Here is a 26,856-nt window from a genome sequence, read left to right on the forward strand (position 1 = left end):
TGAGGAAATAATAGAAGTGATTGAGTCAGGAAAGGCTTCCTGTAGTGGGGTATCTTTGAGTAGCTTCTGAGTGAGGGAACAAGATGATGGATTGATGGAATGAAGGAGTAAAAGTTTTACGAGAAGGGAGAACAATGCTTTTAGATGTCTTTTGAGCTCTTCTGTCCTCTCTGGGAAGAAGTTTGAAGAGGAATTTGGAAACATTTTAGAGGCAGATCAACAGTTGGGCCTAGATGTATAGTCCTCCCTCTCCCTTTCTTAGCTCAGCTATTTTTTTTAGAATGAAGCTAAGGACAAAAATGAAAGAAGAAACATACTAGTGGGTTGTTTGGAGAGGACAGACAGGTTGGTGGAAGGAGGATGGCAGAAGAGAAGGAATATCAGCAAAAAATTGGAGTGACTAGAATAGGTAGCAGGGGGCTACAATAATGTGTTTTGTAATCTTGAGAATCTTTCACACAGGTGATCAAAAATCCCCGGGCCCGCTCCCCTCGCTGGCTCAGCACCTCCATCCCTGAAGACCAATGGAAGGGTTCCCTAGCCCAAACATCCTCAGCAGAGTACAATGTCAACAATTTGGTGAGCCCAGTACTCTTCCAAGAGGCCCTGAGGCATGTCCCTGACAATGCTGTGGTTTTGGAGATCGCCCCCCATGCCCTCCTACAGGTACTGGGGCCCTTGGGGGGGGAGACCTGAATCAAGAACATGACATGGTCACTCAAAGAGCATGCCAACAATATTAGCAACATGTTTGAGTAGCAGCAAGAGTCATTCTGACAATAGGCAAAGAATAATTCTTGCAAGCTTCAACATGCTCAGCACAGTGCTGGGGGCTACCTGGGAGGCCTGTATAGCACAATATGACAGAAATTTCTTAAGTGTCTACTAGATGCCATGCACCTTATCCTTGGCAATGGGTGAAGTGGAAATTTTAACTGCTGTGGAGTCCATGCCTGCCATCAAGAAATAAGCAGATAAGATATAACAAATATCAATAGATTTGAATTGGTATTTGTTATATCTTATCTGCTTATTGAAAAATAAAGAATTTGGTGGGATGTGAAGGGGAAAATTTCCTTCAAGAACACAGTTCTTGCCCTCAAATACTTTATAATATCTTTAGAGATGACAAGAAACATGAGGAAACTGGTTTTCTTCCCCCCATACCCCTATAAAACTTTAAAATGTAATGATGTCTGGGGCAGCTAGGTGGCGCAGTGGATAGAGCACCGGCCCTGGAGTTGGGCGGACCTGAGTTCAAATCCGACATCAGACACTTAATAATTACCTAGCTGTGGGACCTTGGGCAAGCCGCTTAACCCCATTGCCTTGCAAAAAACCTAAAAAAAAAAATGGATCGATGTCTTCTCAGTTATATGTGTCGTGAATTCAAGAGTGGGACACAATGAAGGACACTGTGGTAGAGTGTAGGGGACTAGATTTGGAGTCCAGCCAAGGTTCAAATTCTGCTTCTAACACTTAGTAATCTATCTGGCCTTGGGCAAATGGCTTAGCATCTCTAGGCCTCAGTTTCTTGTTAAATGAAGGGCTTGGACTCAGCAGTTCTCTCAGCTCCCTCCTCACTCTAAATCTATATCCTTTTGAGCAAGAACTAAATGGTTTTAGGGAAAACTTCCTGGAAAAGATAGATCTTGATGATAAAGAAATGCTTTAAAAACTTTGAGAAGAGAGGATGGTATAGCCGAGGAAAATCAGACTGACAAGAAGGCAGTGAGTTTCATGTGGAAAATAGAGCATCCTGATTTAAGTGGAAGAGATCTTTTGGGGAATGGTGGGAGGATAGATTGGAGATAGATAGCTAGGTGGAGCCAGATTTTGGAGGGCCTTGAAAACTGACAAAGAAATTTAGACTTGATGAGGAGTTCAAGTCCATTTTAAGCTTTTGGGTAAAGGAGCAAGGTTAAAAGTGATATTTCAGGAAAATTAATCTGACAGTGTTGTACAAGTTTGAGGGAGAACTGAATTCAGGGAGATGAGTTGGCAGATGGTTCGGCATCTAAGTGAGGTGATGCAGTCTTAGACAAGAATGAGAACAGAGAAGAGACCAATATGCAAGATAGGTTTGAAAAAAAATTAGGATTGAATGACTCAATCTCAATCTATGATCTTGTCAAGTGGAAGCAGTCAAAGTTAAGTTCGGCTCCTGAGCCTGGGTCACTAGTAAAATGGTAATGAAAATTAAAGAATGATAAGTATTAGGACCTTTTTTTTTTTTTGATTTAGGCACTTCAGTTTTAAGGTGATGATGGTCACTATTCAGGCTTGCAGGTGGCTTGGACTGAAATTCAAGAATCATCTACATATTTGAGGTTGCTGAAGTTATAAGATACCTGGGGGAAAGAATGTAAAATAATACGAAGTTGCTGTAGACAGAATTCTAGGGAACATCTGAAATTCAGTGGGAGGGAGGTGAAGGGAGGAGGTGTAAGAAAAAGAGAAATACTCAGAAATAATCTGAGAATATCCAGAAGAGGCCAAAGTCACTGAAGCCAAGTGAGGGAGCTGCCAGATCAAACCTTACAGAGGGACTTAAGCAGATGATCATTGAGAAAGAGCTATCAGATTTGACACAGATCATTGAATCATACGAAATTTTTCAGTGAGGGCACAAAACAGATGAACGAAAAAAAGAAGTAGTGACTATATAGATAGTCTGTGGGACCACAATTAGAGGGGTTTGGAAACATAGGACCATTATCAGTCATAAAAGTCAAGCAAAAGTTAGCTACCAGGAAGCACATCCTGGCTGAAAAGCCTCGCTGCAAACAGTAGCGTTGGGATCAGAGCTGACCTGAGCTGACTGAGCTTTTGCTCTTTCTCTGCCCTTTTGCAACCTCGATTATGTGACTTCTTCCCTAACCTCTGCATCTCTCCCTGCCCCCACCTAGGCAGTCCTGAAGAGAGGCTTGAAGCCAACCTGCACAAACATTCCTCTGATGAAGAAGGACCACAAGGACAACCTGGAGTTCTTCCTCACCAACATTGGAAAGCTCCACCTAACCGGGTAGGGGAGTTTGGTGGGAACCAGGCAAGGAGAAGCTGCTATTCTCACTCCACAAGGAGGAACTGTGACTAACCCAGGTTTCACCATCACAGCCCCACATGGGGATCCTAGAAAAAGAGAGTCCCACTAATGTGGAAATATGTTTTACATGATTGCACATAGATAGCTTATAGCAAATTGCTTGTCGGAGAGAGGGAGAAAATTTGGAATTCAAAACTGTAAAAAAAAAAAATTTTTAAATTGTCTTTACTTGTAATTTTAAAAAAAAGCAAAATACTATTTAAAAGGGAAAAAAAGGAGAGTCCCAGCCCCTTTCAACCATATTCTCAATTGTCTCCTCTGATATAGAAGAGATAATCACATTCCTTCATCTGTTTAAACACTCCCACCATCTATCCTCAGTCTGATTCCTGTCCTACACCAGCTCAGCCAAAGGGAAATTTTGGACTCAACTGGCAAGGGCAGGAAGGTTTATCTGGTTTAGATATTTAGTTCACAAAGCAGTTATCCATCCATGGATAATGGATATTGATATATATATGGTGGCTATTAAACAAAAAGTTTGGTTGTTGAGTTTTTAAATTTTAATTAATAAATGAATAAGGATTGATACATTTCTATCAGTGTAGACTCCTTTGAACCATTTGTTCAAATAATGCTGCCTTTATTCAAAATATTTCAGGACCTCCTTTTGGAAATGCTTTTTGAGCTAGTTTAAGAGATACCTTATTTCTAACACAGACTGATATTTATCATCTTGATCACCTACCTTATTCAGCAGACTTGGCTCCTAGTCTTTGGATTATTTCTAAAAAATTAAATCTATCTCCAAGGAAGATTTGCTTGTATTTACTTCGGTGATTCAGGGGTTCCTAATTTGCCCAATGTGATTGTTCCCTCTAATGACCCCTCTAACTCAAGAGAATGTTTTAAGATTTCTGTGTTCTAAAAAATTTATTACCTAGATGTGGAGGGCCTTTTGATTCTGCTCTTCAATTTTAGTTTTTTCAAGGCCCCATCCAAGAAGTAAGCTACTTTTGATTAGACAGGTCCAGTGATGTGAATCTAATGAGGAGTCCCTGTAGATTCAGCTGGTCCCATCCCTCACTGAGCCTGAACTTAGCATCTGCTGCCCAGTGGAACTTGTATTGCATTGGTACAGCTTCAGTTCCAAACCTTGATGAGCCATTGATGGAGGTCTTGGCATGACAGTGGCCGTCTTTACCATTAATACGTAAAAGAATGTGCTCCAATAGACTCATATAGCAGTGTAACTGCTGCAGTGGTAATTCCCAAAGAAGAGGTTAGAATCATTTTGGCAGTATCATGAAAGGCATCTGTCTTCCCAAGTTGACTAAGGAGAGCATTCATTTAGTTTTATTGGTTCTGGTGTGGTTATTAACCATTAAAAATCATTACTCAGAGACTCATCTTCAGATAGGGTTAGAATAGATATCTTGTGAACTCACTTTCAAAACTATTTTATGACTATGTCTCATAGTCTTCCCTTACATATTTGACAGACATTTTAAGGAAAATTTGTCTGGATATCTGCTGATGTGTGTCTACATGTCTCCTCAACATTCAATTCCCTACCTGATTCAGTCTTCTGTTGCTCTCTTTTTCTCACTTCAGCACCAATGTGAATCCCAATGGCCTCTTCCCACCTGTGGAATACCCTGCCCCTGTGGGGACTCCACTCATCTCCCCTCATATCAAATGGGACCATAGCCAGATCTGGGATGTCCCCTCTTCCAGCGACTTCCCCAGTGGCTCAGAAGGCTCCTCTTCCTCTACCATCTACAACATTGGTAAGGTTCCTCTCTCCCTACCCCAGGGGAGCCCGTAATCCTCTAAGGGTCTGACCAGAAATCTAATTCAGCCTACCCAGGGCCTGCATCTGACAGTCTTTGAACTTGGCTGCCTATCTTGGAAACCCTTGGCATTTACCTGTAGTACTGGCAGTATAATATTTAGGTGTAGGACAAAAACATCCTATCCAACAGAGAGAGCTTAGAATGGGGTAGGGAAAGATCCAGTCTGGACTCAGTTTCCTGGAAGCTTTGAGTGATGCCAGTTCCCATTTTCAAATCGCCTACATGTACCAATATAAGAAGCCACTTCAATGATTGGGAAGGGAGCCTTGCATTGGGGTAGGGAAGAATGATAAACTAGGAGAGTCTTAAGTTCTGGCCCTAACTGGGCCCCTAAGTAGTTATGCCACCTTAGGCAAGTTGCTTCTCAAAAACTGGTCTTCATATTCTTCTTTAGAGGGAGAGAGGATTAAACTAGATGAGCTCTGAGGTCACTCCCAGCTCTGAATATTTGTGGAGGGGATTTACTGACCACTCTCTCTTTTTACCCCAGTCCTCTCCTAGGTATCAGGGGTGGGGGAGGGGATAGGGGGAGGTGTGGTGGAAGTGCTACCAAAAGGAAATAAGGTAGGGATCCTTGAGGAGCTTATCATACAGTATCTCTAGGGGAAACAATCTTGACATTGCCTTATTTGGAGGGGTACAAAACTGAGGTATCAAATGTGAGTGTTTTCATATGGGAAATCTGTGCTCACTAGAGAGATAAGGAATGGTTTCATGGGGGAATGTGGAGGTCTAGATTTAAGGAAAAGCCTGAATAGTGTATCCTGTTCAAGGGAAAGTGAGGAGAGAAGGTCCACTGGATGAAAACATTGGGGAAATAGAGCCAATGGGTAGGATGTGGTCAGGTTGTGGAGAGCTTTGAATACCAGAGCAAAGAGGCTGGACCTCATTTCTTAGACAAAGGAAAGGTCTTTTGGTTTTTGATCAGAGATATGCTCTAATCAATAAAAATTAGTGTTTAAAAAGTTCACCATGTTAACCTCTATAGCACCACCCAAACTCTTATTAGCATTTATAAGAAGAAGACTAGATGTAGGGTAGGAACCTTGTTAGGAGACTATTGGATATTGCAATAGTCCAGGGGAAAGGTGATGACAGCCAGAAGTGTGTGGTAGCAGGAAATGTAGAGGAACTCAGGTTGTAGGCTACAAAATAAATCTTCAAAAATCCATAGCATGTCTATTTAATTAAATAATAGAAATGAGAGGCGTTCACAAGAGGAAATGCTATTCTGGGGATCCTCACTAATGTGGAGAGGTTCATTGCTGGAGTGGTAAGGAGAGAAAAATGTGGGCCCTTAATTTTGGGGAAGTTTTTCCTAATCTGAATTTCAATCCTGATTCAGGTTACTTGGTAGCTATTTTTCCCCAGGAAAGTCATTTAATCTTTGCTTCAATTTTCATCTATAAAATGAAGATGATAAGAATCGCCTACCTCTCAAGGTTGTAGGGATTTAATGAGAGAATAATTGCAAAGTACTTTGCAAATCTTAAAATTGTTATTATTATTATTATTGTTGGAATCCTATGGCCTTAAATTCTTCATGGGAAGTCAGTTTCAGAGAGATAGGAAATAGTAAAAAATCAAGTTAAGACATAAATGGGAACAGTTCAAATAAGAAGGGAAAGAGGATTTCTTCTGAAGACACTGAAGTAGATTCATAGGGACCTTATCAACCAACTTAGATTTTTTTTTTTTTTTGCAAGGCAATGGGGTTAAGTGGCTTGCCCAAGGCCACACAGCTAGGCAATTATTAAGTGTCTGAGACCAGATTTGAATCCAGGTACTCCTGACTCCAAGGCCAGTGCTTTATCCACTACGCCACCTAGCCGCCCCTAACTTAGGTTTTTAAAAGAAACATTAAAGATAGATGCCCACCTTTACTTAGGATGGATGGGATGATGTGAACTGACAGCCAGGAGAAAGCAAAAACTGCTCAGTTCTCATATTCTTTTTTTTTTTTTTTTTTTTTTGCCAAGAAAAATCCTATTTATATTGAGAATAACAACAAAAATGTCCATAGGGATTGCTCCCCAAGAAAAGCAAGTAGGCAGTGAGAGAAAGCATTCTTCATGCATTTAAGTCATATGGCCCATTTGAATGACAAGAACTGGTTCTTGGTTGATACAGTTGCTGAGATCCTGGGAAATGGGAGAGGTGCCAGAAGGTGAAAGGCAATATCCTGAACCTCAAAAGAAAGAGAGAGAGAACAGAGCCTGCCAACTTTGGTCTAAAATGGTTACTAGTAAGATGAAGGAAAGAGGTTATTACCAGGAGCCAGACTACTTTCATGAAGAACCAGTCATGCCAGACTAACTTCATTCTCTTTTTTTTGAAAGGGTTATTAAACTGATAGATGAGGAGAGTGCTATAAATATTATTTACCTAGGTTTTAGCAAAGCTTTTGATGCTGTTGTGGAGAACATGTAAGACAGGGACTAGATGATAATATAATATAATTAGATGGATTCAGACATGTGTGTATATAAAATCCTAACTAGTCCAAGCTCTCAGTAGACCTATGGATTCAGCCCTTGAGTAGTCAGACTCAAAAGTTGTTAATAATTCAATGTTATTGCGGCAAGAGGCATATCTGATTCTATTTAGCATTTTATCAGTGAAGGTATGAGAGGGTATAGGTGACATTTTTTCAAATTTGTATATCACAAATGAAGGAGACCTGTTGTTAGTTCTAAAAACAATCTGGAGGGCTTAGTGAACTACCAAGATTTTTTTGTGGTTGAGTTGTTTTCAGTCATGCTCAACTCTCTGTGACCCCATTTAGGGATTTCTTGGCAAAGATAGTGGAGTGGTTCACCATATCCTTCTCCAGCTCCTTTTATAGATGAAGGACTGAGATAGACAGGGTTAAGCCCAGGATCATACAGTTAGGAAGTGTCTGAACCCATCATGAGGAGGAGTCTTTGATACCAAGCCTCATGCTCTATAAATAGGGGGAAGTGCATCGAAAGGCTTATGAATTACCTTCTGTGGGCCAGCACTTTTTAAAGAGAATCTTGTCTTATCCTCACAGCAGTCCTGCTGGTGGTATTCTCTCCATTTTATAGTTGAAGAAATAGACAAGAAAAGTTAAGTGACTTGCACAGGGTCACACTACTACTATGTGTCTGAGGCTGGATTTGAACTTGGGACTTCCGGCCTCTAAATCCAGCCCTCTCCACCGCACCACCTCACAGAGCTTCCAAGCATAGGGGGCAGTGTCATCCCACTATTCCTGGCCTTCATCATGCCTCATCTAGAGAACTGTGGCCCCTGGCAGTCACATAGTTTTTAAAGGATACTGAGAAGTGCCCAGAGGAGGACAGCCAGAATGGTCCATGTTAAAAGAGGATCCTGTGAAGGAGCTGAGGGGGTTAGCCTGGAGAAAAGGATCCTAGGCAAACGCGATGGCCATCTTCAGGTACCTGTAGGGCAGAACCAGGTGCAGGGCGTCACAGTCACAGTGAGGTCAGGAAAAACTGGCTAACCAGTAGGTCTCTTCAGAAGTAGCAGGACTGCCTTGAGAAGGAGCTTCGCCACCTTTGGGGATCCTCGAGTGGAGGTCAAATGATCACTCGTCACGGCTTGTAGTAGGGATTCTTCTTCTTGCAGAATGAGAATCTCTCATTAGTGGACTATAAGAGATGACTGATCCCCTGGTCACCACTGTTTCCTCTTCCATAAAAAAGGACCAATCATTTGGGTTTCCCTACAGCTGCAGAGCCCATGTCTGCCTGCCCTCCACATTTCTCTTCTCCCATTCCCCATTGATGAAGGGGCAGAATGTGCAATACTCTGCAAGAATGTGGCCCATCCTTCCTTAAGGACATTCCCAACGCCTAATTAGTTGTCCTCTTTCCATGACAGATGCTAGTGCTGAATCCCCAGACCATTATCTGGTGGACCACTGCATTGATGGACGAGTCATCTTCCCAGCTACTGGCTACCTATGCCTGGTCTGGAAAACACTGGCACGTTCTCTGGACATGACCATGGCGAAGATGCCTGTGGTTTTTGAAGATGTCACCTTGCATCAGGCCACCATTTTGCCAAAAAAGGGTAAGAAGGAGTCGGTGCAACCCTGGTCATCAAGGGCCTTTGGGATGTCTAAGGAGATCATCACTCCAATTCCCAAAGGCCAACACCCCCCAGATTCTAGTGGGGAGGGAAATCAATCCTGAATCTTGTCTGTCAAAAAAGCAATGTCAGCCCAGTAAAATAATTAATGATTTGAAACTGGAAGTCCTAGAGGAAATCCAAGGTGTTAGTAACATGTCAGATGTTAAAAGGAATCATCCATCCCTTCTATACCCTTCATCACTTGAATTGCTTTGCTCTCTCACACACAGGTACTGTGTCTCTGGAAGTACGACTCATGTTGGCCTCTCGAACCTTTGAAGTATCTGATAACGGGACCCTGATTGTGAATGGTAAGTGTGGGTTTCTCAAATAGTGGTTGGAGGGTGGAGGGTAGATACTCTAGTGATTCCATATTCCTGGCTACCCAGGCTTTAAGGCTTTATCCATCTTCCTTCCAACTTGTAGCTTTAAGCATACTGTTACCTCCTTCCCCTCAACCTTACCCTTGCTTCTTTGTAGGGAAGGTATATTATTGGGAGGAACCAGATGCCAGCATCTTCGATTATCAGCCAGGATTGAGTCCTGCAGCCTCCACTGCCCAGTTCAGCCTGTCCAAGGCTGATGTATACAAAGAGTTGCGGCTTCGTGGTTATGACTACGGTCCCAATTTCCAAGGCATTTTAGAAACCAACCTCGAAGGTGGGTCTAGTGGTTTACTCTAAGAAGACTCCCCAAAAGGGAAAGACTTCTGAAAGAGCCAGGTCATTAGATCCAGCCGAACAGGTGGGAGGGGTTCAGGCTTTTGGAGTCACCTGTGATAAATAGGTGGAGCCAGGGGTTCTCTGGAGCTAGCTGCTTCCTTTATCCACAAATCCTTGGCAAGGCAAGGCTCTGCTTTTTTGTGTGTCCTTTTCTCATCCACATAGGTCCCCATTACTGTGCCTCTTAATGTCACTCTTATTTGTTGTTCAGTCGATGATTCTTCATGACTCCATTTGGACTTTTCTTGGCAAACATACTGAAGTGGTTTGCCATTTCCTTTTCCAGTTCGCTTTATAGATGAGAAAACTGAGGCAAGCAGAGCAATAAGTGACTTGTCCAAGGTTATAAAGCTAAGAAGTGTCTGAGGTCAGATTTGAACTCAGGAACATGAGTCTTCCTGACTTCAGGCTCAGCATTCTATCTGCTGCACCACCTAGTTGTCCAGAGCCTTTTATTAGGGCCATCATTTTAAATTGAGGGGGTGTCCAAGGGGTACTGGTTAGGCCTTGGTTCCTCCATTGAGACCTTTAAGCTCCTTGGGGCAGCTAGGTGGCACAGTGGATAGAGCACCAGCCCTGGAGTGAGGAGGACCTGAGTTCAAGTCCAGCCTCAGACACTTAATAATTGCCTAGCTGTGTGACCTTGGGCAAGTCAGTAACCCCATTGCCTTGCCAAAAAGGAAGAAAAAAGGAAAAAAGAGACCTTTAAGCTCCTTGAGGGCAGAGACTGACTACCTATTGCCTCTTTTTATATGCCCACTGCTTAGCACAGAGTCTGGCACATAGTGGTGCTTAATAAATGTTTATTGACTGACTTACTGATTTACTTGTAGGTGAGACAGGGTGGGCTTTATATTTTATATGAATAAACAAATGTTTTGCCCCAAACAGGTCTCTTTCCCTATATATCACAGGGTGGAGGAAAATGATGTTAATAAAGAGTTCTATAGTTTGGGCTGTCCTCATGGGGAATAAAAAATAAATAAACCAGCAGGCTCACCAGATCAAAAAGGGGAACCCTGTTTGAAGCCATCTTGCTAGAGCAATTGTTTTAGGTACCAAGGTGCTGCTGTGTTAGGGGGAATGGGTGAAAAGGAGGGAATATGATGGGCTGCTGGGATCAACCTCCCCCCAGCCAGTTTGTTGTTGGGAGTCTCTTGCTCCTAAGGCTATGCAAATGAGTCCTTCTCGCTGCCACAGGGAACCAGGGAAAGTTGCTATGGAAGGACAATTGGGTGACCTTCCTGGACACTATGCTGCAAATCTCCATTGTGGGAGAATCCCAGCGTGCTCTGCGCCTCCCAACCCGTATCACCTCCATCCACATCAACCCTGCCATCCACCAGCAGAAAGTGTATCAGCACCAGGATGAGATACAAGGTAGACTCAGACCTCCTTTTTCCTCTTCATTCTCTTCCTAGCTGTCTCTTTTGTGGGGTCAAGACTCTTCGTGCATGTCTAGGGCTACGAGAGATGGGGTAAGCAGGTCCTGAGGCAGTGGTATTGCCTCCCCTCAGCAAACCCTATTATCCCACCCCTTGCAGTGACAGATGTCTGGGTGGACTCCTGCTTGAGTAACACCATGGCTGGTGGCGTCCTGATCACACGGCTACATGCCTCAGTGGCCCCTCGGAAGCAACAGGAGCACCACATGCCCATCCTGGAAAAATTCTGTTTTGTGCCTCACCTGGAGAGTGATTGCTTGTCTGACAATGCCAAGCTTCAGGGAGAGCTACAGCAATGCAAAGGTGAGGAGACCTTGGGGTCTTCAGATGGGTATACTGAGGGGGCTGGGCAATCAGAAGAGAAGGAAGTGGAAATAGACACTGAAAAATAAAAAACTCAGAGACAGGCAAAGAGAGGATGAATGTGGATCCATTCACCCTGCTGTTAAACTGGGGCATCCCCATTCCTCTGCTTCTGTGACCTATGTTCCAGGCCCACACATGGCCTTAAGGTTCATCTGTCCAACCCATCAAGCTCTCTCTTTATCTGGAGTCTAGACCATCTTATTAGGACTTCCCTCCTAACTTTGGGCCTTGCATAGATTTGCTACATGATCTTTCTAAGATTTCAGAGGTTTAAATGAATAGGCAAAGATAAACCTCTTGACCTCAAGTCAGGTATTTGCATCTCTTGAGGTTAAGTCCAAACTGGACACAGAAAGGTTAGGTAATTCGCAGGGGATGTCTTGGGTTTTTCAAAGAGCTAGCGCTGAGAGAAACAGTACACTCCCAAGGGCTCTGTTGGAGCCTTGACAGTGGGTAGCCCAGAGCACAGGTCAGACTTATTGATGTTCGTGCTCATTTTCTAGAAGGGAGTAATGATAGAAGCAGGCTTCTTCTGTGCCTCTCTGAGAAGCAGTGTGAGGTTGGGGAGAGGAAGAATGGTGGTGAATGACCCTGGGCCCCTGCTTTTCCCCATGTCTTCCCAGGACATCTGAGTGTGCTCTTAGTGTGACCTCATTTGCCCCTCACAGTTCCCCAGCAAGCAAGGTATAGTCATCTCCTTGCTTCATTTGTAAATGGGGAAACTGAAGCCTGAGAAGACAGAAACTTAGCCCAGTACATCAAATTGGCAGCTTTCCTGGAGTGAAAGATAATCCAAGCAACCCCATGCCTTAGTGAACATCTAAGGATGAAGACCTCGTCCCCGTTTCCCTCCCCCCCCCCAACCTGGAACTCCCAGCCTTGCTTTACTTATCCCCATTCCTCCCAGGTCTGATCCAGAAGCTGCAGATCAAAGTGGCTCAGCATGGGGTGAAGCTCTCTGTGCCAGGCCTCATGGAGGCACAGGCTGCTCCCTCCAAGGAGCCCCCACAGAATGGACTTCCCTATCTTCTGGCAGCTGCCTCCCAGCTGCAACTTAATGGTAACCTGTCTGTGGAGCTGGGGCAGGTGGTAGTTCAGGAGTGGCAGCATTTACAGGAGGACCACCTGCTGGCAGGACTCCTAGACTCCCTGGAACTTAAGGCCTGTGTAGACACGGCCCTGGAAAACAGCACCAGTAACAAGATGAAGGTGGTAGAGGCAAGTATAGCATCCCCACGGGTTAGGGTTTCTATGACAAGCTGCCAGAAGGCAGGGCTTGGTGGTAGGGGAAGCTAAAGATGCATGGCAGAAGCAAGGACAAGCCCAGGGAGCATCTATCATCATGATTTACTCTGTGTCTTCCCTACATAAGGGAATGACTGGAAACCTCAGGCTAGTTGCCATTCCAAAGAGCTTTCCTACCAAGAAAACCATAGGCCCAAACTCTCACCCCAAAATATTTTCTTGAAATAGCAAGATAATCAACTAAATGGACTTAGTAACCATGTACATTTAAACAAATTAATTTTACCACTTAAAGTTTAATGATGGGATTCAAGGTTCCCATTGGTTTTTCTTCATAGGAGGTTCTCTCTTGTTTATTTAACTCTGAATAACTTTCGGCCCATTTTGAATTCCTACTAAATTCTGTCTGCCCCAGGCTCCCCAATCTTTGCTATCCAGTAATTTGTAGGTTCCAGGAATCATAGAATGTCAGAGCTGGAAGTAATCTTATTAAAAAGAGAAATCGTTTCATATAACACCTCTGGCTTCCAGATGAGGAGACTGAACCCCAAAGGGAGGAAGAGAGATTTAGCCTAAATAACCCAGGATTAGTCAACAGGACCCTGTTTGCTAAGGCAGTGTCTTTTTTTACTCTTGAGTCATGTAGGGAATGCTAATTCTTCAACATCAATTTAGGAGGACTATAAGTTAGAAAATAATCTGAGGTAAACCAAAAATGAGACCTTGTGTGACTCATGGCCAAGACAGTTGACATGGTTCAGGTTACCTGTGCTCTTGGTCCTGTGCCATCAGAGCTAAATGGGCAGACACTCTTAGGTTTCTTGACTGTGGGTGGACCTGCCCTTCTGGTAAACCCCCCACCAGTCCTAGGCACCTAGACACAGACACTCAGTAAATACTTGAATGGCTGAGCATTTGATCAGGACAAATCAATGAAAATTTTCTGGAGGTAATAGATAGCAAGATCACTTTCAGGAGAATCTGGAGAGTGATAGCTGCCCATGCAGACCAGGGGCAGAAAGTGGGGCTCAGAAGCCTGGCCCTTCCCTGACCCTGGTATTCATTCTTCTCTTCTTTTTGGTTTTCAAAGGTTCTGGCTAGAGAAGGCCACTTGTACTCCCTCATCCCTGGCCTCCTCAACAGCCAGCCCATGCTCCAGGTGGACTATATTGCTACTGACCGTCAGTCCACATCCCTGGAAGACCAGGAGACTCAATTACAACAGCAGGGCATCTCCCTGGGTCAGTGGGACCCAGATGCACCTGCCCCTAACAACCTTCACGGCACTGACCTCCTGGTGTGTAACTGCACCCTAGCTACCCTGAGGGATCCCACCACTGCCCTGAGCCACATGGGAGCTGCCATCAAGGAGGGAGGGTTTCTACTGCTTCATACTCTTCTCAAAGGCGAGACCCTGGGAGAGATAGTTGCCTTCCTTACCTCCTACAACCAGCATCAAAGACAGAACCTTCTGAGCCAGGTGAGGGTTCCTGCTGTTAGTGTTGGTGGTTTGCTATTCTGTAATATTCCTTCCTGACCTTTCCAACCAAAAACTGTCAATTAGTCTCTCTCTGTGGGCCTTGATCTTCCATCATGGGAATAGATTGTTGCTCTCTAAATTGATTTTCTTTTTGTTTGTCTGACTTTCCCTTCAGAGATCCTTATAGCATCCTCAGTGAGACCCCCTGGAGAGCAAGGACTTTTTTCTCAGTAGGTGGGGCAAAGTATATCTTATCACACATGTGCAGAGAAAAATGAGTCTGTCATGAGAGTATGTACAATAGACTACAAAAGGGAGAAACTAGAGGCAGGAAGGGAAACCTGAGAAGTAATGAGGGTCAGGAAAGAAAAAAAAATCCCAACTCTCATTTCAAAGGGAAGAGTCAACAAGATTTAGTGAAATTGACTAGGGAATGAAAGAAAAGGATTGATTGATGATGATAAAAGCTAATATTTTAAGTTGCCTTAAGATTTGCAGAGCTCTTCATGAATTAATTTCCTTGAAGATTGATTGTCAAAAGGGTCCTTTAATAACCAACTCCTCTCCAAACTGCATGACACCCACCACCCCCAGTCCTATACCTTTTGGAAACTGAACCACCCCAAAGCAGGATGGACACATCTTCAAGGTCATGGGCAGAATGGCCAAAGATTTGGGTCAATGCTATACCTTTTTCCTCCCCAGGAAATGTAAACTTTACAAGTTCCCTCCTGCTGGCCTCTCAACCCTCCTCCAAATAAGAGACAAACCATCTCTAGCTACCAACAAGACTAACCAAGAGCTAGAGAGGGTCAGTCCTAGGTGCTATGCTTAATGATTGATTGCCAGGTCAGCCTTTTTATCTGTTTGAAGAGCTTTGTTCCTTTTCAACTTTTGTTATAAAAGTTGAATCTCAATCTATCTGGCCCATTTTGGGGGGGAGTAATATCAGGCATGAGGGAAGTGAACTGACCCTGGCCAAGAGTCCATCTGTGGGAAGCAGTGCATTGCAGCAGGACCTCTTATATTGTGGGGATCAACCCATCAGTGTCATCAAACCAAAGGGAATGATTTTCCACTGCAAATGCTAGTATAAAAGAAGAGACAGGCTCAAGGCTAAGGAAGATCAATTAGGGCTGTGAGGTGCAGCTTTCTTCTCCATTAGTCCCAGAGGGAAAACAAGAGAACAAAGACAATATGTAGTACTATTGGGGGAGTGGGGGACAGGAGGGGAGTCATGTATATGTGTTGTATGTCAGTGTGTGTGTGTGTGTGTGTGTGTGTGTGTGTGTGTGTGTGTGTGAACATAGTACTCACCTGGAAACACCAAAAATAAAGGTTTCCTCAAGTTGGCAACAGCAACAGACTTCCTTTATGGGCTAGATTCTTAATGAATCCAGAGATTCATTAGCAGCAGTTTCAATTGGAAAAGGCTTTTGACCCTTTGCATTGGTCAGGGAAGTTCTCCATCCAGATTTATACCCAAAGTCATAATGGGTCTCTGGGTGAACTGAACTCCTTCTCATGTGGTGATGTGACTGGAGATGACTGGACCAATTACTTGGGCAGTTAACAAACTGCTTTCGAGGGGATGGCTGGTGCCAAGAACCAGTGGCAACCCAGAGTTAAAAAGAAGCAGGAATTTATTATTATTATTATAATTATTTCTTTTTTAAGCAGGGATTAAATGGCCCTGGAAGAATAGATCAAGGGCCTAGGGTAGCAGTGGGATTTGAGGACATGGGGTAAGAACAGGTATGAACTAGGAGAAAAATGCCAATTCAGTCAGCTACCTCTTGTCATACCACATGGTGATGTCATACTGAGGAAGCAGAAAGGCTTTAGCTTCTGGGAAAAGAATAGCATCAGAATGAGTAAATTGAGGATAGAGAAAGGAAAACCTAGGGAGTTACCACTGGGATGAAGAAGCAGAGGACAAGGGACAGGGTCCTTGAACCTCTTCCCCCATATCTTTTGCCTTTTCCAGTTCAGTATCTGACACATAATAGGTTCTTAATAAATATTAATAAATGTGCAAAGAAAACATAATGACAACATTCCCATCAGCATCATGTCCTATAAAAGTTATTGGGGGAGCAGCTAGGTGCCATAGTGGATAGAGCGCTGGCTCTGGAATCTGGAGGTTCTGAGTTCAAATGAGGCTTCAGATGCCATGTGACCTTAGGCAAGTCACTTAAACCCATTCCCTTGCCAAAAAAAAATTATTGGGGAGCAAAGACAACACTAAAAGATTGGTGATAGAAAAATGCCTTCCATAACTACAGAAAAAACTGGAGTCTGAATACAGTCCAAACATACTATTTTCACTTAAAATTTAAAAAAAAATTTAAGTTATTGGGGAGAAGAGGCAGTGCTTAATGAAGTGTCAGTTCCCCAGGATCTGTCCCTACCTCTTCCTCATCTCTCCTGGCAGGCAGAGTGGGAGAATGTGTTCCAGAAGGCTTCCTTGCACCTGGTGGTACTGAAAAAGTCCTTCTATGGCTCTGCTATTTTCCTGTGCCGCCGGCAAGGCCCTTCCCAGAGCCCCATCTTCTTGCAAGTGGAGGATACTCACTACAAATGGGTGGACTCTTTAAGGGTGAGTATTCATTTGGATCCCTTGCTTCTTCAGGTAAGCACTAGGAGCATAAGGTGGATGTGGAAGCCAGATTGCTACAAACTTTGGTCCTTGTATTCAACTAGGTCCCTTCCCACTTGAGGAATGCTTATTTTCCTTTCCTGGATTTCTCTTACAGACCATTCTGGCAGAGTCCTCCAATCAACCAGTGTGGCTAACAGCAGCTGGTTGTGCCACCTCCGGTGTTGTGGGGATGGTGAACTGCCTCCGAAAAGAACCTGGCGGGCAGAGAATCCGGTATGGAAAGATGCCAGAACACTCACTGATGTATCTTCTCTGTCTCCCTTCCTCCCACCGAGGTAACCCTCCCTGACTCTACTCTTAACTCTTTCAGATGTGTCTTGGTATCCAACCTCAATTCTTCCTCCACTGTCCCCCAAACTGGTCCATCCACCAAAGAGATGCAGGAGCTACTACAAGGGGACTTGGTGATGAACGTGTACCGGGATGGAAAATGGGGGGCCTTCCGCCACTTTCCACTGACAGAAGGTGATGTTCCCCCTCCTTTCCCTCTCCCATCTTACCCCCACCCTAAGGCTGAGTTCCTTGGGCCTTGGGAAGCAGCTTGATTCCATATCCTAGTTTGGTTTCTAAGAGGGTAGGGAGGTGAGCTAGATCATGAAATATGAAACAGATTTGGGAGGGAAGTTTTTGGCTAAGCTTTTCTCCACCCTCTACTCGACAGTTATTCATATGACCACATCTGTGTCTCTGAAAAAAAACCTGTTGTCACTCAGCCAGCCCCGTCACAGTGGGACTCATTTTGTTCCTCTTCCCTCCACCAGGCAAACCCAGGATAGAGACAGAGCATGCCTTTGTCAATGTCTTGACCCGAGGGGACCTTTCTTCCATCTCCTGGGTGTGTTCCCCACTGCGCTATGCCCAGCCCACTGGCCCCAGCTCACAGCTCTGCAAGATCTACTATGCCTCACTCAACTTTCGGGACATCATGTTGGCCACTGGCAAACTCTCCCCTGATGCCATCCCAGGTGCATAGCCAGGCTAAGGGGCCTGGCTCAGCCCCCCAGGAGCCAACCAGCCAGAAAGGGTCCATGGGTCATGAGCCCAGCAAAGGGTTCTCTTGTGCAATATAAGAGGGTTGGAACTGTCAGACCAAGCAACAGCTAGGATTGTTGACTTTGGGTGAAGGACTCTGATGAGCAGGAGAGGCTAGAAAGTGGTGATGGCAACTCTTCATCCATGATCCTACCCCCGAAACAAGCCAAGAGGACTTGTTCTAGAATCCCATATTCCTTGTAGTTCATATAGGCAAGAATTTTTCTTGTCTGCAGTCGCCACTCACTGGCAGGTCAGAACCACTCTGAAGGAGAAGTAAAAGGGAAGGAAGCCCCTCCAAGTTTGAGGTGAGAGGTTAAGTCAGTGTTTTGATTTTATTCAAACTTGTGAAAGTGACCAATCTCTCTTTTCCCTTTTTTGGGATAGAGTTTTTAAAGCCCAGGGACAACATAGCAATAACATTCAGGAGATGAAAGGAGGAAGGGCCTTGTGGAGCATGACCGGGTCAGGGAAAGGAGAACTGCTGGGCACCTGCACTGGCTCTAGACACCAAACTCTCTCTTTCATGCCTAGGGAAATGGGCCAACCGGGACTGTATGATGGGCATGGAGTTCTCTGGTCGAGACACAAGTGGCAAACGGGTGATGGGCCTGGTACCTGCAGAAGGCCTGGCCACCTCAGTCCTGCTCTCCTCAGACTTCCTTTGGGATGTGCCCACTAAGTGGTAAGTTAGGAAGATGTTGTTGAGGGAACCAGGTTTACAGAGATTCCTCCTGGAGCAGAGGGGTAAAGACAAATGGTATAAGAGCACATAGAGAAATAACTACTTCTTCAGGCTTCAGGACCTCCAAAAACAGTAACTAAGGAGAGGGTCAATGTGGAGCTGGGGAGTGGGTAGGTGGGGGGGAGGGGCATGGGGACTAACTCAATAAGAGCTTGTGCTCTTAACTGTAAACCTTCTTCCCTTCGGCCTCCCCATCTTCAGGACCCTGGAGGAGGCTGCCTCGGTGCCCGTTGTCTATACCACAGCCTACTATTCGCTTGTGGTCCGTGGGGGTATAAAACAGGGAGAGACAGTGCTCATCCACTCTGGCTCTGGGGGCGTTGGCCAGGCTGCCATTGCAATTGCTCTGAGTATGAACTGCCGGGTCTTCACTACTGTGGGTAAGAGCCAGGTCCCTCCCTGTCTCTAGTTTTCCAGCCTTTTTTCCCTCCTTTTGATGTCTATCATATGCTACTCTGCCCATTTTTCCATCTTATTCCCACTTGAAATGCTCTCTGACTACCTACCTACTGCATTTCAGAATTGAGGCTGGTCAGGCCCCAGAAAAGACTCCTTCCCTTTCCCTCCTCTGAGGATGGGCCTAGAGAAAAAAGGCTGTTGTATGTTTGGCATTACTTGGACAGCCTTGGAGCCAGAACCAGAACTGGAATCAGGTCTTCTTCTCTGTTCAGTTAAACTCTCTGGTTTATCCCAGCATTGGTTCCAAAACTGAATTGTCAGTATCAAGGAAGGTACTTCCATTGCTATCTCCCCCCAGTCCTACCCTTATGCTTAAAGCAACTGTGTTTCAGGGCCTTCTTTCTTTATTTTAGATTCCTTCAATCTAATGGGATTTTATCCCTCTCTCTAAAAAAAGTTCTTTCTTTGAGTCTTGAGGGCAGGCCGCATCCCCTGCCTCAGGCTGACTAGCAGATGTGCTTCCACAGGGTCAGCTGAGAAGCGGGCCTACCTCCAGGCCAAGTTCCCCAAGCTTGATGCCACCAGTTTTGCCAATTCACGGAACACATCATTTGAACAACATGTGATGAAACACACTGGAGGAAAAGGTTAGCCCAGGATGCCAAGGGTGAGGGGATATCCATACGCAGGAAATGGGGAACCGGACCTAGTGGTAAAAAACCTCAGTATTTTTTTTTAAGAGTACTTTCTTCTTCCTAGGATAAGTAATCAAAGATCATAGAATGTCAACTTGTTGAAACACTATTTAGCATGAGCCCCTCCTTTTACAAATGGGTAGACTGAGACCCATAGAGAGGTCTCAGGATTAGAAGGCCAGGAAAAGAGGCTGATGGCAAAATCTCTTTCCCCCATTCCAGGAGTAGACCTCATCCTGAACTCTCTAGCAGAAGAGAAACTCCAGGCCAGTGTTCGGTGCTTGGCTCAGCATGGTCGCTTCTTAGAAATTGGAAAATTTGACCTATCAAACAATCATGCCCTGGGTAAGCTGTAGCCACAAGGTGCAGGCTCCAAAGACATTTCCCTTTGGTGAGGTAAAAGAATGAGAAGGTGGGAGTGTCCCAGCAGGGTCTAGACTTACTCCCCACTATACCTGAACCAGATCCTAGTCTTGACCTGAGGGGGAGGGCCATTGTGCTACCATCAGCCCTATTCTTGTGGCAAGCAGTATGGGGACAATATGACTTTCACATGCTCTGCTTCTTTCTCCCATCTCCCCCAGGTATGGCTATCTTCTTAAAGAATGTGGCCTTCCATGGTATCCTGCTGGATGCACTCTTTGAAGAAGGAAATGATAACTGGAAGCAGGTGGCAGACCTCGTAAAGGCAGGCATCCAGAGTGGGGTGGTCCAGCCCCTGAAGTGTACTGTCTTTGGAAGGGACCAGGTGGAGGATGCCTTCCGCTACATGGCCCAAGGAAAACACATTGGCAAAGTAGTCATCAAGGTAAAAGAACTGGTGGGAGCTCCCCAGTAGAAAAGAATTATATCCAGGGAACTCCAGGAGAGTAATTGTCTTAGGGACTGACCCATTTAGAAAAGGGAAGCATCCTAGCTAAGAGGTGACTGAGGTGTCAACTGTCTCCATTGCCAACTTAGTATGTCCCCTAATTCTCAAGCTTGCCAGGGAAAATCCCATAAATCATTCTAGTCAGGCTAAGCAGGAGACTAGCAGTCTCAAAAAATTCTCATTAGGTCGTCTTAACTTAATCCTTCCTGCTAAAATGTAGATCCAATAATTTCCTGATTATTCTTTTTTTTATTTTTGAGGAAGACAATTCTAATAACCCTTAGCATTTTCCTCCTTGTACTCATTACTCTTCCTCCATCTTGGAATCTTTACCTGCTGAAAGGAGTATCCTTAACCCTCAGGCCATATTGGGACAGAGAATGGGGAGCGGGGGAAGGCTAAAAAAGAGTGGACAATCCACCTACTACAGTATATGTGTGTGTGTATGTGTGATGGGGAACAGGTCCAAGAAGAAGAGAAGCAAGATGTGATGAACGGGGCAAAGCCCAACCTGATCTCGGCCATTTCCAAGACATTTTGCCCCAACTATAAGTCCTATATCATCACAGGAGGACTTGGTGGTTTTGGGCTTGAATTAGCTCAATGGCTTATTCTTCGAGGGGCTGAGAAACTTGTTCTGACTTCACGTTCGGGCATTCGGACTGGTATGTGGAAGTGTGTGTGTGTGTCACTATATCTCTCTGTGTCTCTGTGTAGGCAAAGACCAAAGGGGCTGCAAAGGGAACAAAAACCCAGGGAGACTGGACCGCTGTCATTCCCCCTTCCCCTACTCCCCCTCCTCAGTCTCAAAAATCTGGTGGGATAAAGATTAGTCAAGTGTGTGAGGGTTCAGAAGAAAGTAAAATTGATGTTCTCTTTTCTAAGGTAGAGGCAGATAAACCACAGAAAATGATATATTGCTCTTGCTTAATAATAATCATCATTTTCATTTGCATAGAACTTTTGAGATTTTTAAAGTGCCTTTTTGACTATCATCTCATTTCTTATAGAACATAGAATACCTAGAAGAGATCTTAGAGACCACTTAGCCATATCCATCTTAGAGATTTAGACTCTGAGAGGTAAAACAACTTGTTTAAGAACACTTGTCTAATTAGAACTAGAACCAGACTACAAAGACAGTTCAATTTAAATCCAAGTCTAGTGACTTATTATAAGGACCGCTCACCTACTTTTGCACAGTACTCACCCAACTGGGAAGATGGAAGCAAGAGCACCATGGCCTTTCCCTTCCAAATCCATTGTTTCCCGCAGGGTATCAAGCCAAACGGATTCAAGAGTGGCAGCAGGAAGGCATCCAGGTCCTTGTGTCCATGAGTAATGTGAGCACACTTGAGGGAGCCCAGCAGCTGATAGCAGAGGCCACCCAGCTTGGGCCTGTTGGGGGCATTTTCAACCTGGCTATGGTGAGTGTGTACTCTGGCCCAGTGGGTGGAGGCAAGGTGATGAAACAAAGGTGTCTTATAAAGCTGCTTTCTGCAAATAGTGACCTAGGACTGGCACAGTGGGAATCTCCTGCTTAGCCTGAATAATTTCAAGAGTTTCCCCACATCTACTTTTCTGCTTTTTTGGGGGTATTTGTCTTCTCTAAGGGGAACATGCCTTCAGGGGAATAAGAGTAGTACCCACAGTAGGGTAGAAGGGTCAAGAGCCATACCTATGTTTCTACAATGGAGAAAGTGGAAATACCCTTAGGAAAACTTGGTCCCATTTCCCCCTAAGGAGACTACTGAGAACCTCTTTTCCTCCTCAGGTCCTGAGAGATGCCATGTTGGAGAACCAGACGCCAGAATTCTTCCAGGATGTCAACAAGCCCAAATACAACGGCACGATTAACTTGGACAGGTATAAAGACAGTGGGCTAGGGGATCCACTTAAATTCTCTTTTTTTGCCATGTCAATTCAATTCAATAAGCAAGCAAGCATTTGTTAAGTGCAGTTAAGTCTGTCATGGTACCACATAACAGAGCAGTGATAAAAAAGAAAAGGGCCAGTCCAAAAGCTTGGAGGGACATCCCTGACTAGGGAATGTGATGTCCTTAAGGATTCAGCAAAGAAGACTGAGAAGAAGAGTTCAGACATGTAGAAAGAAGTATAAAAATCCAAAAGAAGCAAATCATCCAGGAAGACTAGTCAACAAAATCATCTGTTGTAAAGAAATCAAGAAGAATAGGAATGAGAAAAGACCATTTTATCTGGCAATTCAGAAATCCCTAGTAACTCTTGAGAAAGTGGTTTCATTTGAGAGATGTTATAAGCCAGATTACAGAGGGTTTAGAAGAGAATGAGAGGTAATTTAAAATCAATATATTTCATAGCCCAATGCTTTGAAAAAGCTGTATAAAGGGAGAACAGGAGTGGCTGGATCTAGTAAAGTTTTTTTAAAAAATAGGGAATACCTGGTGTGTAATTAGACAACAGAAAAAGAATTGTTAACTCGGAAAAAATGTAAAATTATATAGTAGGAGAATGGTAGTAGGACCCGTCAGCTAAAGAAAGGAGAGGATGAACTTAAGGATGCTTTTAGAAGGGTTGACTTCGACTAGAAAAAGAGCCATCTCTCCATCAGAGTTTGGAGTTAAGGGAGAGATAATAGGGGTTAATATTAAGGAATTATGTTAGGGAGGAGGGGAAAAGGTGGAACTCATGACAAATGGCCTGAATTTTGTTGGTAGAGTATGAGGAAGACCTGAGAGAGGAGGTTTAAATTAAATGAAAAATAAACCATTGTGGTGATAAGATAGAGAATCAATTAGGGAGGCATAAAAAGATTGCCTTACTGCAGTGATGGCCAAGTTGAGTTTAGATAATATAAATTTGTACGGGATCCATTCAGTAAGTCACTCACCCTTTTATTCTTTCAGTAAACATTATTGAATGTTTATCTGTGCCAAGGTTAATACTCTTCAGATATTTTCATGATGAAGTGTTATGTAAGGCATGGGTTTCCTTTAGAACCTGATGACCTATATGCTCCTATTCAAGCTATGGATACATATATTCTGTATCTATAGTAGCTACACAACTCTTTGATTATCCATACCAATGGAAAGAGTTCATGCCATCCAAAAGAAAAATGTTCCTGGTTGGTTTTGGAGTGTGCTACAGGTAATCTTATTTGGTTTTTCAAATGTCTTCCTAATTATGTTTGCTTAGTCTCATATTAAAACTTGGATGGCAAGTCCAGAATGCCAATATCCAGATGCAGATATTAGAAAGGTATAGATAAAATACCTTCCCCCAGACCCTCCAGAGGATAGGACTATGTGGAGGGGAGTAGCAAGTGATATCATGTTCTTGGGTTGTCTTTTAGAGTGTCGCGGGAAAAATGCCCAGAGCTGGATTACTTTGTGGCCTTCTCATCGGTGAGCTGTGGACGAGGCAATGCCGGGCAGAGTAACTATGGCTTTGCCAACTCCACTATGGAGCGTATCTGTGAGAAGCGGAAGCATGATGGCCTTCCAGGTAAACCAGAGTAGAGAGAGAACATATATATATATATAGGTCCTTACTATCTGCTACCACTAAGCAGCATATCCATAGGATGGACACATAGGAACAGGACCTTAGGCCATTTCCCCCCAAACAGGCACATGCTTTCTCAGGGAACTCATTGCTACCGAGTGAGAGAACCCCCTTTGCTGCCAATCCTCTATCATAACCTCTGTGCTCACTAGGTTATGCTAGTAACCTGCTCCCTCACTGGAAATATCACCCTCTCTTCTCCAGGTCTTGCCATACAATGGGGAGCCATTGGTGATGTGGGCATTGTCCTGGAAGCCATGGGCACCAATGACACTGTGATTGGTGGGACCCTGCCCCAACGCATCTCCTCCTGCCTGGAAGTCTTGGACTTTTTCCTTAACCAAAACCACCCTGTCATGAGCAGCTTCGTGTTAGCTGAGAAGAAGTTGGTGTCCCGTGGTGATGGAGATGGCCAGAAGGACCTGGTGAAAGCAGTGGCACACATCCTTGGTGAGCCATGATTAGACCCTTGTCTAATGGCCCCCATCCTAAGGACTTAACCTAGTCAGGGCCATCCAGGCAGATCTGTCTTAGAAGATCAAGCTTGGGATGTTCCTGTGAACACCCCTAACTTCCTGAATACTATTTGTATTTTCAGCAAAGATAGCATGTTTCAGTGTGTTTACTCTAACCTCCCATGATGCATCCCAGCCCTGTTCAGGGCAGCATCTTGCTTTAGTTCACATTATCTTCAAGCGCAGAGGAAATGTAGAACATAACTGGGTCTTGCCTGGTTTCCCCAGCCCCAGGAGTATCCTCCTTACTCTAACCATTAATATGGAAGCTTCTCTCCTCCAGGCATCCGAGATGTAAGCACAATGAACCCAGACAGTACCCTGGCTGATCTAGGCCTGGACTCTCTGATGGGAGTAGAGGTGAGGCAGACCCTGGAACGGGAGTACGACATAGTCATGGCCATGAGGGATATTCGACAGCTGACGATCAAGAAGCTAAAAGAGCTCTCGTCTCAGTCTGGAACAGGAGATGGTGAGTTGGTATAGAAGGGAGGTGGGGGGGGGGGGTTGGGGTTACCCAGCACCATCACAAGACCAACACCCAGTGAGGAATCTGTAGAGAAGAAAAATTATTCTTCTCTTGAGGCTATAGAATAGCAATCCCAAGGTGATGGTATTTTCCCTGTTCTCTGCCTAGCTCATTTGGTTTCCAAATGGTGTTAACGAGACCAAGGCTTATGTGACTAAGTTAATTCCTAGCACATTTTCTTGTTGTTCAGTTGTTTCATAAGCCCATTGCTATTTCCTTTTCCAGCTCATTTGATAGATGAGAAAATTGAGGTACCAGGGTCAAGTGACTTGCCCAGGATCACACATCTACTAAGTGTCCAAGACCAAATTTGAACTCAGAAAGTTGAATCTTCCTGACTTCAGACCCAGCACTATATCCACTGTGCCACCCTGCTGTCAGCCTGGCACCTAAGCATTTAATAAATACTTTTGATTGATTGAGAGAGGGAGGGAAGGATGGATACTTAGGGACTGGCCAGAACCCAGTCAGAAAAACCACCCTTCCCAGGAGAATGGAAGCCTCAATGAAGCCTCATTCTCTCCTTCTCCTTGACATCCGTGGCTAGAATCCCAGGCTTCCTACAAGTTGAGGGAGGTGCTCTATCCTCCAGAGCTCATAGCATAAGGAACTCAAAGGGATCTTAAAAAGATTCTCATTTTACAAATGAGGAAACCAAGGTAAAATGGCCCACCAAAAGCTCAAGGATGGGAGGTATAACGAGGTCCTTTTACTTTCTCCTCTTCAAGAATCCAAGTCTTCACCGGCCAAAGACATCAGCCCTGTCCGAGAAGCCAAACTGAATTTGGGGAACCTGCTGGTGAACCCTGAAGGGCCCACAATCACTTTGCTCAATGCTGTGCAGAGCACAGAGCGACCTCTTTTCCTGGTCCATCCTATTGAGGGCTCAATCACCGTGTTCCACAACCTCGCTGCCAAACTCAGTATCCCCACCTATGGCCTGCAGTGCACCAAAGGTAGCCCCACCCCCACCCCCACTAGTCTAGCTGGGAGATATGGGATCCAGTAGAGCAGCCCACTTCCAAAGATTGCTACTCTCCAGTGGTGGAGGACAGACTGGAGTCAAAAGGGGGTCTCCTCAGGAAAGTTGGGCAAGCCTGCCTGAGATCTGACTTAAATCTCTAACAACTTACCATTTTTTTTTCTCTGCCTCCCTTTTCTAGCTGCTCCCCTGGACAGCATCCAGAGCCTTGCTTCCTACTATATTGACTGTATCAAGCAGGTCCAGCCTGAGGGGCCTTACCGCATTGCCGGCTATTCCTATGGGGCATGTGTAGCCTTTGAAATGTGCTCTCAGCTACAAACCCAGCAAAACCCATCCCACTCCAACAACAGCCTTTTCCTGTTTGACGGGTCTCATGCCTATGTTTTAGCCTACACACAAGTAAGGACTAAGGGACATAAGGGATACTTCTAGAGACTAGTCTGCCAGTCTGCCTAGATGCAGACAAGTCGAGGCCCTGACACCTAACCAAACCAAAGCTCCAAACTATCCAATAACTAAACATTAGGAAAGTCTGCTCCACAGGACTTCAGAAGAGCTATATTTTTAGCAGTTTGGTGGCTACTTCCACCAATCCTGT

General features: G+C 44.6%; 1 protein-coding gene across 2 annotated transcripts in view; it reads left to right on the plus strand.

Annotated features, from left to right (window-relative positions):
• The window catches only part of FASN (fatty acid synthase), a 53,572-nt gene that overhangs the window by 23,526 nt on the left and 3,190 nt on the right, over nucleotides 1-26,856 (plus strand). For both annotated transcript variants that reach the window (XM_074224816.1, XM_074224815.1), the window contains exons 14-40: nucleotides 463-666; nucleotides 2,910-3,025; nucleotides 4,661-4,836; nucleotides 8,770-8,961; nucleotides 9,252-9,332; nucleotides 9,502-9,681; nucleotides 10,944-11,123; nucleotides 11,288-11,491; nucleotides 12,462-12,772; nucleotides 13,890-14,279; nucleotides 16,714-16,878; nucleotides 17,036-17,154; nucleotides 17,252-17,406; nucleotides 17,703-17,906; nucleotides 18,508-18,658; nucleotides 18,920-19,098; nucleotides 19,645-19,764; nucleotides 20,035-20,157; nucleotides 20,397-20,620; nucleotides 21,147-21,348; nucleotides 21,959-22,110; nucleotides 22,458-22,549; nucleotides 24,018-24,169; nucleotides 24,434-24,679; nucleotides 25,028-25,216; nucleotides 26,002-26,229; nucleotides 26,437-26,657. In XM_074224816.1, the coding sequence (XP_074080917.1) occupies nucleotides 463-666; nucleotides 2,910-3,025; nucleotides 4,661-4,836; nucleotides 8,770-8,961; nucleotides 9,252-9,332; nucleotides 9,502-9,681; nucleotides 10,944-11,123; nucleotides 11,288-11,491; nucleotides 12,462-12,772; nucleotides 13,890-14,279; nucleotides 16,714-16,878; nucleotides 17,036-17,154; nucleotides 17,252-17,406; nucleotides 17,703-17,906; nucleotides 18,508-18,658; nucleotides 18,920-19,098; nucleotides 19,645-19,764; nucleotides 20,035-20,157; nucleotides 20,397-20,620; nucleotides 21,147-21,348; nucleotides 21,959-22,110; nucleotides 22,458-22,549; nucleotides 24,018-24,169; nucleotides 24,434-24,679; nucleotides 25,028-25,216; nucleotides 26,002-26,229; nucleotides 26,437-26,657 (4,956 nt within the window). The remainder of the gene's footprint in view (nucleotides 1-462; nucleotides 667-2,909; nucleotides 3,026-4,660; nucleotides 4,837-8,769; nucleotides 8,962-9,251; nucleotides 9,333-9,501; nucleotides 9,682-10,943; nucleotides 11,124-11,287; nucleotides 11,492-12,461; nucleotides 12,773-13,889; nucleotides 14,280-16,713; nucleotides 16,879-17,035; nucleotides 17,155-17,251; nucleotides 17,407-17,702; nucleotides 17,907-18,507; nucleotides 18,659-18,919; nucleotides 19,099-19,644; nucleotides 19,765-20,034; nucleotides 20,158-20,396; nucleotides 20,621-21,146; nucleotides 21,349-21,958; nucleotides 22,111-22,457; nucleotides 22,550-24,017; nucleotides 24,170-24,433; nucleotides 24,680-25,027; nucleotides 25,217-26,001; nucleotides 26,230-26,436; nucleotides 26,658-26,856) is intronic.

Source organism: Macrotis lagotis, chromosome 2 (assembly GCF_037893015.1).
Source record: "Macrotis lagotis isolate mMagLag1 chromosome 2, bilby.v1.9.chrom.fasta, whole genome shotgun sequence".
Taxonomy (NCBI): Eukaryota; Metazoa; Chordata; class Mammalia; order Peramelemorphia; family Peramelidae; genus Macrotis; species Macrotis lagotis.